General features: G+C 35.6%; 1 protein-coding gene across 1 annotated transcript in view; it reads right to left on the reverse strand.

Moving 5' to 3' along the window:
* Positions 1-2,490: 2,490 nt before the first annotated feature.
* Positions 2,491-16,387, reverse strand: part of PRKX (protein kinase cAMP-dependent X-linked catalytic subunit) — a gene marked incomplete at its 5' end in the record, with an annotated part of 58,408 nt that continues 44,511 nt past the window's right edge. The window contains 5 exons of the mRNA XM_084281912.1: positions 2,491-2,612; positions 3,143-3,291; positions 7,902-7,979; positions 10,388-10,445; positions 14,681-14,776. Coding sequence (XP_084138038.1) covers positions 3,166-3,291; positions 7,902-7,979; positions 10,388-10,445; positions 14,681-14,776 — 358 coding nt within the window. The 3' untranslated portion in view covers positions 2,491-2,612; positions 3,143-3,165. The remainder of the gene's footprint in view (positions 2,613-3,142; positions 3,292-7,901; positions 7,980-10,387; positions 10,446-14,680; positions 14,777-16,387) is intronic.

The following is a 16,387-nucleotide window of genomic DNA, read 5'->3' on the forward strand; positions in this document are numbered from 1 at the left end:
TTTCAAAAACAAGGTTTCTTATTATTTTAATTAAAAAAATTGAAAGTAGCTTTGTACTAGAAAGCATGTTGACGAGGTCAGTAGTTAGGCATATGTACACATGGCTCTGAAAATAAGGTGAAGTCAAGAGATTAGCACTATTACAAATATTTTACTTGTTTCTTTAGTCTCTATCATAGCAAGTGCACCCACTGCCAGCAATGGATAAGAGTTGTAGAAAGAAAATCTACTATTTCCTGTTATTCAAACACTCAAAACTTCTTACCACCAATGTAGCACATTAATCAAATGCAACTTCATTTCCTCGGCTTTGAACACCTAAACTCAGTGCAGTTTTTAAATTTTGAAAAACAAAACAAAAATGATATGTACTGCAACAACCAAGTGTCCTAAACATGTTTTTAAATAAAAAGCTGCTTTTGTAGTACTCAAATTCCATAAAATACTGAAAGCTTACACTTTAAAAAACAACAACAACAAAAAAACTGTGCTTTCTTCTCTTAGACAATGTAAGCTGTTTTTACATACTTCAGCTCCTCCAACTGGTTTGGAATAACTAACTCCACAGATACAAATAAAGTAGTCCAGATTCATTTCTCAGGAGAACAAGGTAATTTTACCGTGTTAAAAGTATGATTTTCTATGGATTTCCTGAATTTTATTATATATGACTACACAGTTTTCACTGATCATCAGCTGGGGCCATCAACCTGTGACACTTCATAACATCAAGATGACTCTAATGTTCCAGAGCTACTGCTTTGAAGTAGCACGATTCTGTTACATATTGTACATTTTTGCCAGTTATATAGTCTCTTTAAATGTTAAATTTGTTTTATAAAGAAATAGATCTAATTAGCTAGAAGTTGCAAGCTTTCAAAGCACATATACTATTTTACTACACCTCTGCACTGTTTAGAGAAAGGCTTTCTTAAACAGAAGAAAATGGAGGTAACTTTTCCATCAGGAGACCCCAGCTGTATATCTGTAGTAAAATTATAAACACGTTAGTTTTATCAGCTATTAGTAAAATGCTTTCTTTATAAGCGTTCAGAATTTAGCTCAGAAAAAATAATCTTTGGCCTACATTTCTCATGGTGTTTTGGATAAATATAGAAAACTGTTTATAGGAGAAACTGTCAGTGTCATCTAATTAAGTAGTTTTATGTAGAGCTCTTAGTCACAGTTGTCAAACTCCAGTGAGCTGATGAGTTTTTTTGGGGAAAAAAAAATCTAAGCATTGTAGCTTTCCTAAAAGTCAGATACAAATACAACATCTAACGTATTTACTTTTTGGAATCAAAACACTTCAAAATCAATTCCCCTGTATTAAAACAAGAATCATGATATGAAATATGAAAAAAAAAATCTTGAATTGTATACAATTTACCTTCATGTTTATGTGTATTCATATACATAGATACATATAGATGTACATACTGTTACTTTGTGCTACTTAAAATGAAGCAGTATTGCAAATACTTCCTAAACACAGTGTATTTAATCTGCTAGAAAGCTGTTAGCAAAGTATAAAAAAAGATTCCTTACATCTAAGGCTTGAACTCTGTACATATGGAATTCCTGGCAGTGGAGACTTTAGGATATTTCCAAAAGCAGAAGCAGAAAATTCAATCTCTAATATACATTTAGTGTTCCCTCTGATATTCAGAAGTGCCAAGCATTCAACAAGCATGTCAATAACCGAAAAAGTTTGTTATGGCTCATGCTTTACATGTGAAGAAGACAGCAAGCTTGAGAGAACACAACCCCTTTAAAAGCCAGTGAGAGCCCTTTTATGAATATGCACTGAATTGCATGTTTACAGATAGTTGTCATGTGAGAAATTACTTTTCAGACAGTCTACTGTCACTCAATATCCTGGTTTACAGAGACATCACTGTAACAGAACTTCATTGATTAGCCATTAAGATGTATTTTAACAATAAAACATGCCCTTGTCTTTCTGCTTTCAAGTACTATGGTTGCAAGTGTGAGGCATTGGAATTTTTAGGTACAAATCTTATTTAAAACTTAATTATTTTTATTTTATTTTTTACAAAGAATTATAAAATGTATACACGATGATGAAAAACTCATTTTTCCTTTTAAGATTTTTATCCCTAGAGAACTTCTTGAAAAACATTATTTGAAAAATAAAAATCATAGACTCTGCAAAATACAAAAATTTACATCTTTGCACAGTTCCTGTGCTTTAGTTGTATTGTATTCATTATATACATATACACTAATTTGTGCTTTTAATTACACAAGTTTATTATAAACTTATAAAATTAAGTCTATGAGTTAACTATGCAAAAAGGATCTGGGAATAGCAGGAAACTTAACTAAACCATAACTTAAAAAAAATCCTAATATACCATTTTAGTCAGTCTACTTTAGAGTAGACTATCAATATTACAGTTTACTAAACTAATGCCAAATGTTTACAGCTAAAAATTATTCTTGCCTGCCTCCAATTCCTTATATATTTAAGATATTCTTATATTCATATCTGAATGCAGTATCATTCTCATTCACAAAGGTGGTCTTCATTGAAATATGAAATCCATTTTTCTTCAGACTTGCTCTTCGTTTCAGTTTCCTTTCAGTTACTAAGACAAAAAGCAGTGAAAAAAAAATTATAAACCACAACACAGTGCATGTGAATTGAATGTAAACTATCAGCCTTTCATTGTTGTACGACAGAATCCAGGGTATAAAATTAATTCAACAACCTTGTTCCTCTAAAAAAGTCTTCATTCTTAACACAAAAATCTTACAATCAAGAAATGAACGTGACTGTTATGTGTCAAATTATTCTAGATATATGCTTTTAACAAGCTATTGAAAAACATTTTAAGGATGAAAGGACTTTAAAAAATATTTATAAGTGGATAACTATCACTATAGGAACAGCAAAGCCTATGTTATATATTACCTCTATCATTCTGCAGTCTTGCTTTACAACATATTATTCAAAGTTTATTTTATATTGTTTATTACTATGGCCAATTCATGTTGGTTTTAAGAGATGTATGGAAGCATTATTCACTATTATTAATCAGAAGATGTAATTCCTGCACAAGGCTCTCACTCATAGACTTTCAATGTTTTGAAGCAAGCTCCTGACATTTGGACATACCTCTTCTGTTGCATATGTCGCATTCAGAAGTTCTTGAAAATTTCTAAATCTTTAGGGGGTACTGGAGGCATTTTATTCCAGTCATCTTCAGGATAAGCTTCAAAATTGGAAGTATCTCCATCATTAGACACTTTCGGCACTATAGGAGGCTAGTCAGAAAAAGCACAAAAAAAATAGTACAGTTTCTCAGTCAGCCACTCTCCATTATATTAAAGCATACGTTCTGTAAAGAACTAAGAAAAAGAACTGGTGGTGGTGTTGGTAGGGGTGGTGTACATATTGATAGAAGTTCTTCTCTTTCACCAACATTGATTGTTGTGAAAGAAAAAAGCTTACAGCAACACAGACAGGTTCCAAAGCTTTATCTGCAGTTAAATACTGTGGTTAAAGGACACTTATAATGCAGATACCTATTTATTTAGCACTCAAGCTCTAGCTGCTTTGGAAATGGAAATTAACTACTTCAAAATATTATTGCAATTAAGCTTCCAGGCACATTCTTTTACAGAGTAATCTGCCACTCTCCTTCCTCACTCCTTACCTCTCTGGTCAGTTAGCAGGAATCACCATCACCATCAGATAATATAATCACCATAATCACCATCAGATCCCTCTCAACTAAAGAAGGGTCATGATAGCAGTGAGGGTAATTGCAAGAAAAAGTCTCTTCTCTTCATTGCTTTCAAATAGGTTGATTGCTTTGAAAGAGGCTGAAATGACTCGTGCTTGCCTCACACTACCTACTGTGCTTTATCCTAGCCTAGCAGTAAATTGAATTACGTGAAGAAAGTGCTGCACTGTAAGTAACCGTTATTTCATAAGGATGTCTGTAAAAGCATCTTAATTCAAATGGATCTTTTTAAGAAAAACGAAAGTGTCAAGGGATATAAGTGTTTCTATCTCTTTCTTCAGAGGATCCTTTGGATTTCTAGTATTGCTCACTTCAGCTGCAGCTGTAGTATTGCCCACCAGCTTCACTCTACCTGTAGTGTCTTGTCTTCTGTCTAGCATCAAGACTACTCTGACTCTCTGGCCACAGGAAGGAGATAAACCACCTCTCCAGGACACTTAATCAATCAGAGGATTTACTGTAGGGTAAAACAAAACAAAACAAAACACTTTTCTTCTTTCAAGTGACCTTCAGCTTTCTATCCCCTTCTCAGTGATATGAAGAACTTAAATATCATCATAAACCAAACAAACCACTTTAGGTTGAGAAAACCTTAAGGACAACCACCAAACTGGCCAAAGAGAGTTACATGACAGGAAGAACTACAAAATGAAGCAAAACAATACTCTCCATTTTCTCAAAAACCTGGCTTCCACCGTTTCTGAAATCTAATCTGATTTTTTTGGGCTTCTTAGTTTGAAACAATGCCATTAGCAGGTTTCCAAATGGAAAGAAAGGGTCCTTACAGACAGCAATGACCAAGCTTCAACCAAAAGCAAAGCCTTGTTTTGGCAATATGGTAGTCACAACATACTGCACAGATACTTAAAATGGGCAGAATCTGCTCTATTCTAGAAGCTCAGCTTCTACTCATTGTGACTAAGCAGAGTACCAGAGAGCCGGTATTGAACAAGGCGTACTCAAGACAGTGCTCCAGATCCTAATCCTTCATAACTTCATAAATCCTTCATAACTTCATAAATCCTTCATAACTTCTTTCCAGTCAGCATGGGTTTATGAAAGGCAGGTCCTGCTTGACGAACCTGATCTCCTTCTATGACAAAGTGACGCGTTGGGTGGACGAGGGAAAGGCTGTGGATGTGGTCTACCTTGACTTCAGCAAGGCTTTTGACACCATCTCCCACAGCATTCTCCTCAAGAAACTGGCTGCTCACAGCTTGGACTGGCACACGCTTTGTTGGGTTAGAAACTGGCTGGATAGCCGGGCCCAAAGAGTCGTGGTGAATGGAGTCAAGTCCAGTTGGAGGCCAGTCACTAGTGGCATCCCCCAGGGCTCGGTGCTGGGGCTGGTCCTCTTTAATATCTTCATCGATGATCTGGACGAGGGCATCGAGTGCACCCTCAGTAAGTCCGCAGATGACACCAAGTTAGGTGCGTGTGTCGATCTGCTTGAGGGTAGGAAAGCTCTGCAGGAGGATCTGGATAGGCTGCACCGATGGGCTGAGGTCAACTGCATGAAGTTCAACAAGGCCAAGTGCCGGGTCCTGCACCTGGGGCGCAATAACCCCAAGCAGAGCTACAGGCTGGGAGAGGAATGGTTGGAGAGCTGCCAGGCAGGGAAGGACCTGGGAGTGATGGTGGATAGTCAGCTGAATATGAGCCAGCAGTGTGCTCAGGTGGCCAAGAAGGCCAATGGCATCCTGGCTTGTATTAGAAACAGTGTGACCAGCAGGGCTAGGGAGGTGATCGTCCCACTGTACTCAGCTCTGGTGAGGCCGCACCTCGAGTACTGTGTTCAGTTTTGGGCCCCTCGCTACAAGAAGGACATCGAGGTGCTTGAGCGGGTCCAGAGAAGGGTGACGAAGCTGGTGGGGGCCCTGGAGAACAAGCCCTATGAGGAGCGGCTGAGGGAGCTGGGCTTGTTCAGCCTGGAGAAGAGGAGGCCCAGGGGCGACCTTATCGCTCTCTATAGGTACCTCAAGGGAGTCTGTAGCGAGGTGGGGGTTAGTCTGTTCTCCCACGTGCCTGGTGACAGGACGAGGGGCAATGGGCTTAAGTTGCGCCAGGGGAGTTTTAGGTTAGATGTTAGGAAGAACTTCTTTACTGAAAGGGTTGTCAGGCATTGGAACAGGCTGCCCAGGGAAGTGGTGGAGTCACCATCCCTGGAAGTCTTCAAAAGACATTTAGATGTAGAGCTTAGGGATATGGTTTAGTGGGGACTGTTAGCGTTAGGTCAGAGGTTGGACTCGATGATTTTGAGGTCTCTTCCAACCTAGAAATTCTGTGATTCTGTGATTCTGTAACCACAATCCTCCAGCATACCCAAACATTTTTAATAGGTGCAACTGCAAAAACAACTTGAAAATGTATTTTCAAAAGTTCCTACGCTGGGGCAACTACCCAAATTGACAGAAGACTTCAGAAATGCTGTTTCTAAATGTTGAGGGAAGATGTAGCCTGGTCTAAATCCACTTCAATCTGATCGTGCTTTCCAAAAAGCCAAAGAACCTCAAGGCCTGTAGAGAATGGATCTTCAAGAAAACTCAGAGATACCTGCTTCACCACAGAAGATGCATGATATTCCTGCCTCCCTGTAAGCATACTGACAAGAAAACAAGTTCTGTGAAGTGATACAGAAAAAGACAAATTAAGACTGACAGAATTATTTTCTCTCCTCTCTCCTAGCCTTTAATGTTATTTGCCTAATACTGATATTTGAGATCTTAACAGGACTGTGAATCAATGTTTCATCTGTACAATAGGTCAATTCAGGCTTTTTAGAAAGAAAATGGAGCACTGTATCCATTATTTCATATTTTACATCTTTTCATTCAGATTTTGAAAACTGATTCTGCCTCTAACAATAACAAAGTAAATTTCTGAGCCAATTTATGTCTTTGATCTGAAGTATAATTCAACAGCATCTCAACTTCTAACAGTTTAATTCAATCATCACTAAGAATAAGAAACACCATTTTGAATTCATAATTCAAATGCTACAGTGACTTTTTTAAAATAAAAATTTTACACAACAGGTGTTTGGATTCAAGACTAACAGTCTGTTTTTTAATACTATTTGTTTGCTACCTATTTAGTAATAGAGTAGATTGTTGTAAACTTCAGGGTTGAAATACTTATAAGCATATGATCTCACGATTTGTGTTCCTTGCACTTTTTCATGACCAGAATTTACAGTAAATAATTTGAAAATTGTGTCTTAATTACAATGCCACTAGGTAAAACATTAACTGGATATAGCAATTCCAACATAAAAAAGAAAAATCAGCTACAGTGTTACTTTAGGATGTTGTCTACAAGAATACATCAAGAACATTTTCACCTCTCAACTACTGTCCACAAACACAATTTAAGATAGCTACCCAGAAATTCATTCTAAGAAATTAATGCAAAGAAAAGTAAAACCAAACATGTAATCAGTACTGGACTGACTGTATATGGCAACCTATATTACTGAAAATCACTGCTATAAGAAACCGTACTAGTCAGAAATTTGAGGAAGGAAAGAAGGAAGGCAGTTTTACTTCCAAAGGTCTTTAAAAAGCATTTTTACAGTGTTGATAGCTTTTGCAAACATCTGCCCTCATATAACACTAGAATTCAGTGCTGTTAAAAAGTACGTTAGAATTACATTCATAAATCCTTCTCTCTCACCTTCTCTCTTCATCCTATTCCCATATGCTTTACATTTTATTAAAGCATTTACCTGAGTTGAACTTGGCAGAAAAAAATAAAACTCAGTAAAATATTTCCACATATATACATTGAAGAAACAACAACAACCACCCTTCATCCCTACAACAGTAATTACATACAAAACCCTACAACTGAAAATTAAAACTCATTGTATGTAATGCTAATCAACTTACTTGAGCAGAACAAACTAGGGTTTTTCTACCTTGCTATCTGTAAGAGTATCAGACAAATTGCAAATAGACAATCAAATAATTTAATTCTGTAGTGTAAAAGAACAAAAATGCATATAATTATTGATACAGGCATATACTGCTCACACACACACGAACACACACAGCATCAAGTCCTTAACAGAATAGTTTAAACGAACAATTTCTGGTTATCATGCCCTGTGCAGCATTTTGCAGACCGTACCTTTAGTCTCCTTTGAGGTACAGCATCCCAGTCTATAGACCTGAACCATCGATGTCTCTTCACATCATCTGCTCCATTCTTTAAGAAAAAAACAAACATCCCAACCATTTAATAAGATATATGTATGCCAAGACACGCATTTCATCCTAAGAACAGTGGCATCAAAACAGGCTAACGGTTCATTTAACCTTATCTCTTTTTTATCAGGTGATAATCAATAAAAAGATTCTACAGGATAAATTTATAGTATTACTTCCCTAACAGATCCTAAGTTCCAGCAATATAGTCTTTTTTTTTTTTCTTTCAGCATTTTTCTGACACAAGGGTGATGAAGATTAGCCTTTAAATACCTACAAAACTATTCACTGCGGTTCTATTTACTTGTTTTCTCCTGAGTTTTAGAGAATGCCTTTTATTCAGACACATTTTCTAGAGTAAGAATTAATTTTTACATTAATCAAGAAAATAACTGTGGGTTGATGGTGTGTAAAGTAAACGTAAAGACCAGGAAATACTTCTATCAAATATTACTGATGTTTAGTGTTGAAAACAAGAGGTTCTAAATACTGCTGTAAAAGAACACATATAAAGCCATTTGTTTTCATTTTAGATAAACAGTTAAAGGCCTTATTGTCTTGTAACGATTACTTTCTCTTTGCTGACTTGATTTTGTACAAAAAGAGCAAAAACGTCATTTATTTTTCAAGATAAAACATCGTTCAAGCACATACTCATTCTCAAAGATCTAAGCACTAGGGAAAAACAGCAGGTTCTCCATCTCAGGCCTAGTCACAGTTTTATCACACAGCACGCAAGCTACCACCACATCCAGCCCCATGGAACAAAAAATATTGTACTTTTTCTTGTTGTTGATTATTTTTCTTTTGTTTTTCAGTTTTACTTTGGTTGGTACCCATGCACCTATCCAAAAAGGCAATAAGGAGAGTAATTTCTCTCTCATCAAATGTTTCATCAGAAAATGCCCAACCAGATATAATTTTTTCTAAACCAACTTTGGTTACAGAAAAGGATCAGGCTTAATACTGGCCCACTGCCACCCAGCCCCCAAACCCCACTTCTAATTAAAAGAAATTTTGATTTTGACATTTTAGCCATTTATAGTAAACAAGCTAAAAATACCTTAAATAACCACAGACTAAAAACACAAAAGCCATCAACCACATTCCTCCGCCCCTCCCCCCCCCCCGAACGTTTGATTAAACCAAGGTTTGCTTTTGTGTTTGTTTTCCTTTGAAACTATCAAAAGATAAGAATTTTCATCAGCCAATAACTTCCTAAATTTTGAACTTGTGAGGGTCTGATGTTAATCTTCGTCCTCCCAACAGAAAAATACTGCAAAAAGTTTAAGTTTGGAAAGGTAAGGAAAGTACTTATTTTCCAGCTTTTCCTATTAGTTTAAGCTTGTGCTGTAAAAAAGGTTCTGAAAAGGAACTTTGGACAGTGGGTTCTAGGGTCTGCACTTGCATGTTCAAGGAACCTGGGTGACTGTATCTTTTACCTCTTCAGTTATGTGCAACATAAATCATGCTTTGCAGTAAAAATCAAACTTCTGACCAATCCTGGCCAGAGGAATGGAAATTTTAGCTGTCTCTAAACAACTAGAAGTTTACAAAAGCCAATTTAGGTATCCATAACATTGTGACCACAGCAACCAACAAATACAGGACTAATGTATACTGCTAGAAGGGTGTATTAACCTACAGTAAGTTTTGAGGTGCTTTGTCTAGTCTGTTAATGTACCCAAGGTAGTTCACACACAGGTAATTTCTCACATCACAACCAACCATCACTTCCACATAGCCGCAAAATCAAGTAAACTCTTTGTCTTCATTAAAAGTAGTATTACAACAGGTCACCTAACAGAATTCACAGGATTGCTTTCTGTGTCACCTTGGCATATCACAGGTAGAGATGTACTTCTGAGGTACATTGGGATGCTACCTGAGACCTGTGGGCATAGCTTTGCCTTTTAAGCGATTCCCTCCAGAAGTCAAATCATAACAGGAAGAGTTATTATATAAGAGTTATTATAACTATACATCATGGTGCAGAAACAATTTCTATAATCTTAAAATAATCAAGCCTCTAATTTGTTTAGTGTTCCTTCTGGGATTAAACAACTTCAAAGAAAGAATGAAGTTATCTGGCTCTCCGGGGGACAAACAGGACATAGCACCGTGCTTCTAGTCTAACACAAGTCTTCAAATGTACAAAAACAAATAGAGTTGGTTGGGGGGAAGGGGGGTATAGGCAGAGAAGACTATCACGAAAAACAGAATTAATCCAACATTATGAGTACAGATTCCAGAAGTGCAGAGTTAACGTTTGCATTTAGGATTGCAAAAATGAAGACATGTATGGGAAAATGTATCTCAACTTCATGCTTATAAAAACTAAAGCTATTCTAAATCTTTCCTATAGAATTATTTCAACCTTGTGTATTACATCTAACATTTTATGCTTACCTTCATATTTCCTAACCGTCTTGTCCTGTCAACCACAAGCAGCTTCTTAATAAGGTCTCTGTAGTAAAGAAAACATGTCCTCTGTTAAACAAAAGTAATATGTATTTGAATGCCATATGGATGTTACATAACATAAGCATGCTTCACTTTGGCTAGTTAATACCGTGTATAATTTATGCATTCATTTCTTTTGTATTTCAGAACAGTTAAGAGTCAATCATAAAAAAAGGAATTTGCAACATTATCTCAAGCTTTTTTTCAAAAAAAAAAAAATAATAATAAAAAAAAACATTTTCCTATTTCTTCTTTCCCAAGTAGTACCATATCTTTCTTTGTATTTTCATATTTTGCTGGGCATTGCAAATCTCAATCTATTTGGCAGACACAACTCTAATACATACATGCATTTATATATATATATATAAAATAGATAAAGTCACACCCTCAACTTTATACATTCAAATCTAAATTCTGCAGCAGTTAAATATTTAGAGAAAACATGGAAGAGCTGGGCATCTGTCTCAAATTAGTAAGATCGTAAGTTTTCATTTCACTGAAAATAAGAATCTTCCTCTGAGCTTCTAGGTCACTGAACAATTCTACATAAACCTATGTCAACCTTTTAAAAGATGAAAGTAAGTTTAGAAACACAAAGATTTCCATTTTAAGAGCAAAGTACTTTAAGCACCGAGTAACTCCAACACAAATCAAAATGAGCATCACAATTTTCTGAGTGAGCTTGATTACTTATGAGTTGGGAGAAAATGCATTTTTGTATTTCTCAGATATTTATTTTCTATATCAATTATCATTTTGCTATGTATTTTAGCACAGTATCATTCTGGTTTCTTAAACTACCAATGAGATAAAAAAAAAAATGTAACTGCTACTATTGTTTCTACAGCTTCAAATAGACCTGAAGGATTAAATACTGCACGACATGCTGCAGATCTAGAAAGTATGTACAATTTGGGTTTTTAACTCTGCAGAAGGTTAAATATGCATATTTGCAGGAAAAAAAAAAAAGGCAAGCATTAATGGCACACCTCTCCCTCTCCACCCTTGGTTATAATACCTACTATCCCCAAACAAAAACAGTATTATGTCTTGTATCCTAGAAATCGCTCAAGTTGTATGCATGACGAACATATGAGCTCACAGAAAACGTGTTGAACTGTTTCAAAAGCTGTTGTATTTGGCAGCGATATAGTTCTAAAACTCAACTAGAGAAATATTCAATTGACAGATACAAGGAGAATAAAGAAATCAAGGCAGAAAGCATTTTTTAAACCTTCACCATCATTTCAGACAATCTTTGTTTGGATTAGGTTAAATCATGTGACTGACTTCTTTAATATTAACCTTCTGGGAAATACCTCCTTCTAGTTCTTCATTAAGAATACTATTTCTTATGGGAAAGGCTATAAAAATGGCTATAAACAGTCTTTTCAACTGAAGTAGGACTGAAAACGAATCCAGAAACCCCAAACTAGATTCACAGCCTATATGGCCAAAGCTTAATCATGGAGCTTTTCCAGCATAACTAGAAAACATTCAATGGATCTTTCTTGGCTTACTTCAGATATTCATCTTGGAAAAGCAAAGCTAAACTCAGTGATGTGTGTCGTCACTAAAGATAAACACATCTGCTGCATTCAATAAAACAAATATCCATTAACTTGAACAAAGAGATAGTTGAGTGCTTCTTTAATTTGTAGTTTCCCGAGAACAATTTTGAAACTGTTACATTAGAATCAGCTGAATAAATATGTTGCTGTATATTTGTGGGGAATGATTCTACATCAAGGCCCTTCCAGGCTAGCAATCATTAAACTGCTGTAGCACTGACGTTTCATTTGGTATTTTTAACATCTGTCTTTGCAAAGAGAAGCTTACAAAAGCAGAAAAGAAAAATATAAAGAAATATTCATAAACTCACTAGTGGACAAAGAATTAGGTGGAGCATAATTAATACTTAAGCTTTATCGGAAGTGATGTAATGCAAAACTCTGCTGATGCTAATTTCAGAATTTCTAGTTCATTAATTCATCATCATCTTCATAACAGAAACTGCTCTCAGCAGAGATCTGCACTAGTGGCCCAGTGTGTTAAGGACTTATATATGGGGCAAAGGACTTACATAAAACATCTGATCAAATAGCAGGAAGGTTAGCAAAAGAGACACAGTAGAAAGCAATTTGAAAAGAGACTAGCTCAGGCCAGAAGAAACAGCAGATCTTACAACACTTCAAGAGACAGGGATCACACAGCAAGAGGGAAAGCAGAAGTGGTACAAATTCGAAATGTAAAATATGCACGTGGAGGGGCAATGGGGAAGAAAAGGGAGATAGAAAAATGTTAACAAGTAAATTTCTGTAGTACATTGAGGTAGGGAAGTTTCCCAGGGTTCAGCAACAAGACAGATAGTTTTGCTGCCTAAAAGCAGAGAGTTTAAGTTCAATTGTTATAAACACTGTATAGCATTAATACTTTGAACATAGCATGGATGTGACAGATGGGACACAAGACAGTCCTCATACTTGCTGAGATACCAACTGTTAGGAAGAAGAGAATGAAAGGAAAAGGGTTGTAAGGTAAAAAGTAGACTGCCTTATTAGGAGAAAATAATCTTAGCAAGTACTTTAAGCTAATGATGCAAAGATGTTAGACTATTCAGTTCTGCATATTGTGATTTAAAAGTTCTTTTAAATCACAAAAATGGTTGAAGAACGGTTGCTGGAACAAGAGAGATAAATTGTGCTCACAACTCACAGCAGGAAAGCAGGTGAAGCCAATGGATGAGATCACCCAAAACTGAAGTGTTAAAAGAAGGAAGTCCAAGCCAGAATCCCATGAGACCCCTTAAAAGGCAGGAGTGTAATGGGAATGAACTGCCAAGCACAAGTTGAAAGAACATCTGGATAAGAAAAACTAGCAAAGAGGTATATCAACAATTACGTTGATTAATGTATCCTACAATTCATCGATGGTCGTGTCTAGTCTGAAGAGCAAAGCCTGAATATACATGCCTACTATCATAACTAGGAATTTTCACGGCATCAAGGTGTCCTCTGGATAGTAGAGCTAAGTATTGGTCTGTGAATGCTGAGTCCAGGCAGAAACTAAAAACATCTCTACTTTTAAATGCTTTCACAAACTGATAGTGATAAGACCCTAATTTGAGCTATTCACCTTCTGGTCACGCTCTTACACTTATTAAAGACTGACACAGAATGACTGGAGATGCAGTCTTTTTCCTAAGTCAGACTGAGTTATGAAGACCAGACAAGACTATCCTTATTGGAAAAGTGATAGAGATAGTAAGAAAAAACTCTTTTAAGAACAGACACGAATGACAGATGCTAATCAGCATAATCTGATGCAAATAGGCTTGATTCAGTGACCCTGATTATTCAGTGGAGGCTTAAATAATCTTCCCCAGACTGTTAGTTTTGCAAGAGAATTCCTGAAAGTTCAGAGGATATAGGACAGATTTAATTAGATTTGCCATACAACATTTTATGAATCAACCTATTAAGCAAACACCATCTCTACAGGCCACTTCAAAAAGATTAAGCTGGGTATGTAAGAACAACTTCCAGCCTTCACTCATTTGAGTCATCTCTGCTTCTGAGTAGAAACTTTCATGAAGTGCTTCACTGAGCTTCATTGCCTCTAATATATACTAGCGATTACTTCTATTATGGAACCTTCAATTAGGGAATTTTTAAATAGGGGAAAAAAGCATTTTATCTGCAACATACTTGTAATGATTGAAAAATATTATGTGTGTCTGGTTTTTATTCATTTTTAAAACTTCATATCAAACCGAGGTCTTTCTATTGGAAGAGCAGTTTTACACTTGAAATTTAGAAGTATCAAAGACTTCAAATAGTTGCGTCAGAAGTTATTTAACTGGTACTTATACGTACAAAGGAACAGTTTAGTGTCCTCCTCCTGCCCATTTAGTTTTTATTCATGCTAAATTACCTTCTCTTTTTTTCCTCCCACACATAAACCTAGCATCAAAGAGCTTTATGCAAGGTGGAAAAGTATTTAATATTCAAACAGAAAAGTATGAGACAGGTACAACCAGCGTGAATTATATCTCCAGCCTGAAATCTATCAGACATAATTTTACTTCAACTGCAAAAGCAGAAGTGATCTAAAACATTTTTTAACATGGTGTTCCAGAAAATCAGAATCTGGTATCTGATCTATGAAGATCCTTTAGAAATAACGCTCAGGAAGTATTCAAAGCATAAAAGACAGTGTTGAGAGTCTCAGACTTACTTTACATATAAATCCAAATGCCTCGGGAAATCTATTTTGCCAGCAAGAATCTTCTGATATATACCAAACGGATTATCATCAAAAAATGGAGGAAACCTATTTTAATACAACAAATTTTTAGAAGTTAGAAAAAGAATTTGCAAGAATCCTACAAACGTTATGATGTTATAGTAATTTTCCTCAGAAATAATTGATTACATAGTTTTTCTTTCGTAAGGCTTCAATCATATACTAACTTGACAAATTATCAAACCATACTGAGGCTGCTATAACAAAATATAAAACATTTTTGCACATGTTCAAAATATAAGTAAGAATGAATAATTACAAGAGAGCTATTTGTTACATTAATAACTTTAAAAAAATGAAAAACTTTTAGTGTTTAATTAAAAAACATGTCTGCGTTTACCTATAAAATTCAAGGCTATACTTTCCAAAACAGCATCATTTTTTTTTATTTTATTTTTTTTTTTTAATATCTTGTACTGTAACCACAGACATACCCTTATTAACTAGCCTCCATCCAAAGTGTCAAAGGCCCCACATGTGAATGGACTGTCCAATGCACTTATTTATTGTACTTTTTTAATTCAAGTACAGGTTTTGTTAGAGAAGGTTTAAAGGAGACAAACTGTCCAGAACCTGAAAGTCTATCAAAGTGTAGCTGTTTTTTTTGTGTTGGGCCAGATAAAATACTTATTTCACAAGCTCTCCAGAATGATTCTCACATCAAGATGCAATTAGAATTCTACACTTCTTGTTTTCTGAAGAGTTCTCCGTAAAGTTACGAGGTAACAAATACACTACTTCTTGTCTCACACCTGCAGTAAGAATTGAGATAAATTTCTGATTCCTGCAAGAGTCTCGGAGTGTACATCAGTACATGCTCAGCTTAGACCAAGTGCCAAGAGGTTTTCAGAATTACCATTTTAGAAGTTACCATAGAAAATATTTGAGGGGAATGGAATAACTAACCAATCTCAGTCCCACCTTGACTTCCATGACATGACCAAAGTATCCCTTGTATGCTTCTGTCTCAAAACCTTTATGAACTAGAAAATGGGATTTAGAATATTATCTATATTAATTAGGCCTAAACACTACTATTGTCCAACACTTAAAATGCTAGGGAGATGTGAAAACAGTTTATAAATACTTTCTAAGACAACTAAACTGTGTGCACATGCACAAGTACAGTGCTTTAGAATCACTGGTAGCACAAACAAGGGTGAACACATTTCTTAATTTCATATTCTTTCCTTGATTTTATGTTGCTCGAAGTAGCTTATTCCTCAACAAGTACTATACTTTATTCCTACCATGTAAATGTTTTCAGAAGTACCAAGTGCTTCTTTGTTTAGCTGATGGTCAAGTGGATTAGCATTTCCTTTTATATACTCAGTCATAGAGAAAAGGTCATACTTCAAAGCACAGAAAATCGTAACTAACAAATTATCTGGTTAAGAAAAGGCTGAATAAGTTGTGTTTTGTTTTTTATTGCTCAGAAAACTGAGTTTCATTAAGAAAAACTGAATAGTCTCAGCTGGAAGAAAACTGGATAATATAAGAGTCTCAGGAAAAATGTGTTTATAAATTCTTGCTTTGACAGAACAGAACAAGGAAAACATGATAGCTTTTTAAAATGGGTAAAATTTTTGCACACCAGAGACTATCATGTGAAATTTCTTTGTTAGTCATGCAACATCT

The sequence above is a fragment of the Netta rufina genome, assembly GCF_964035555.1.
Source record: "Netta rufina genome assembly, chromosome: 1".
Lineage (NCBI taxonomy): Eukaryota > Metazoa > Chordata > Aves > Anseriformes > Anatidae > Netta > Netta rufina.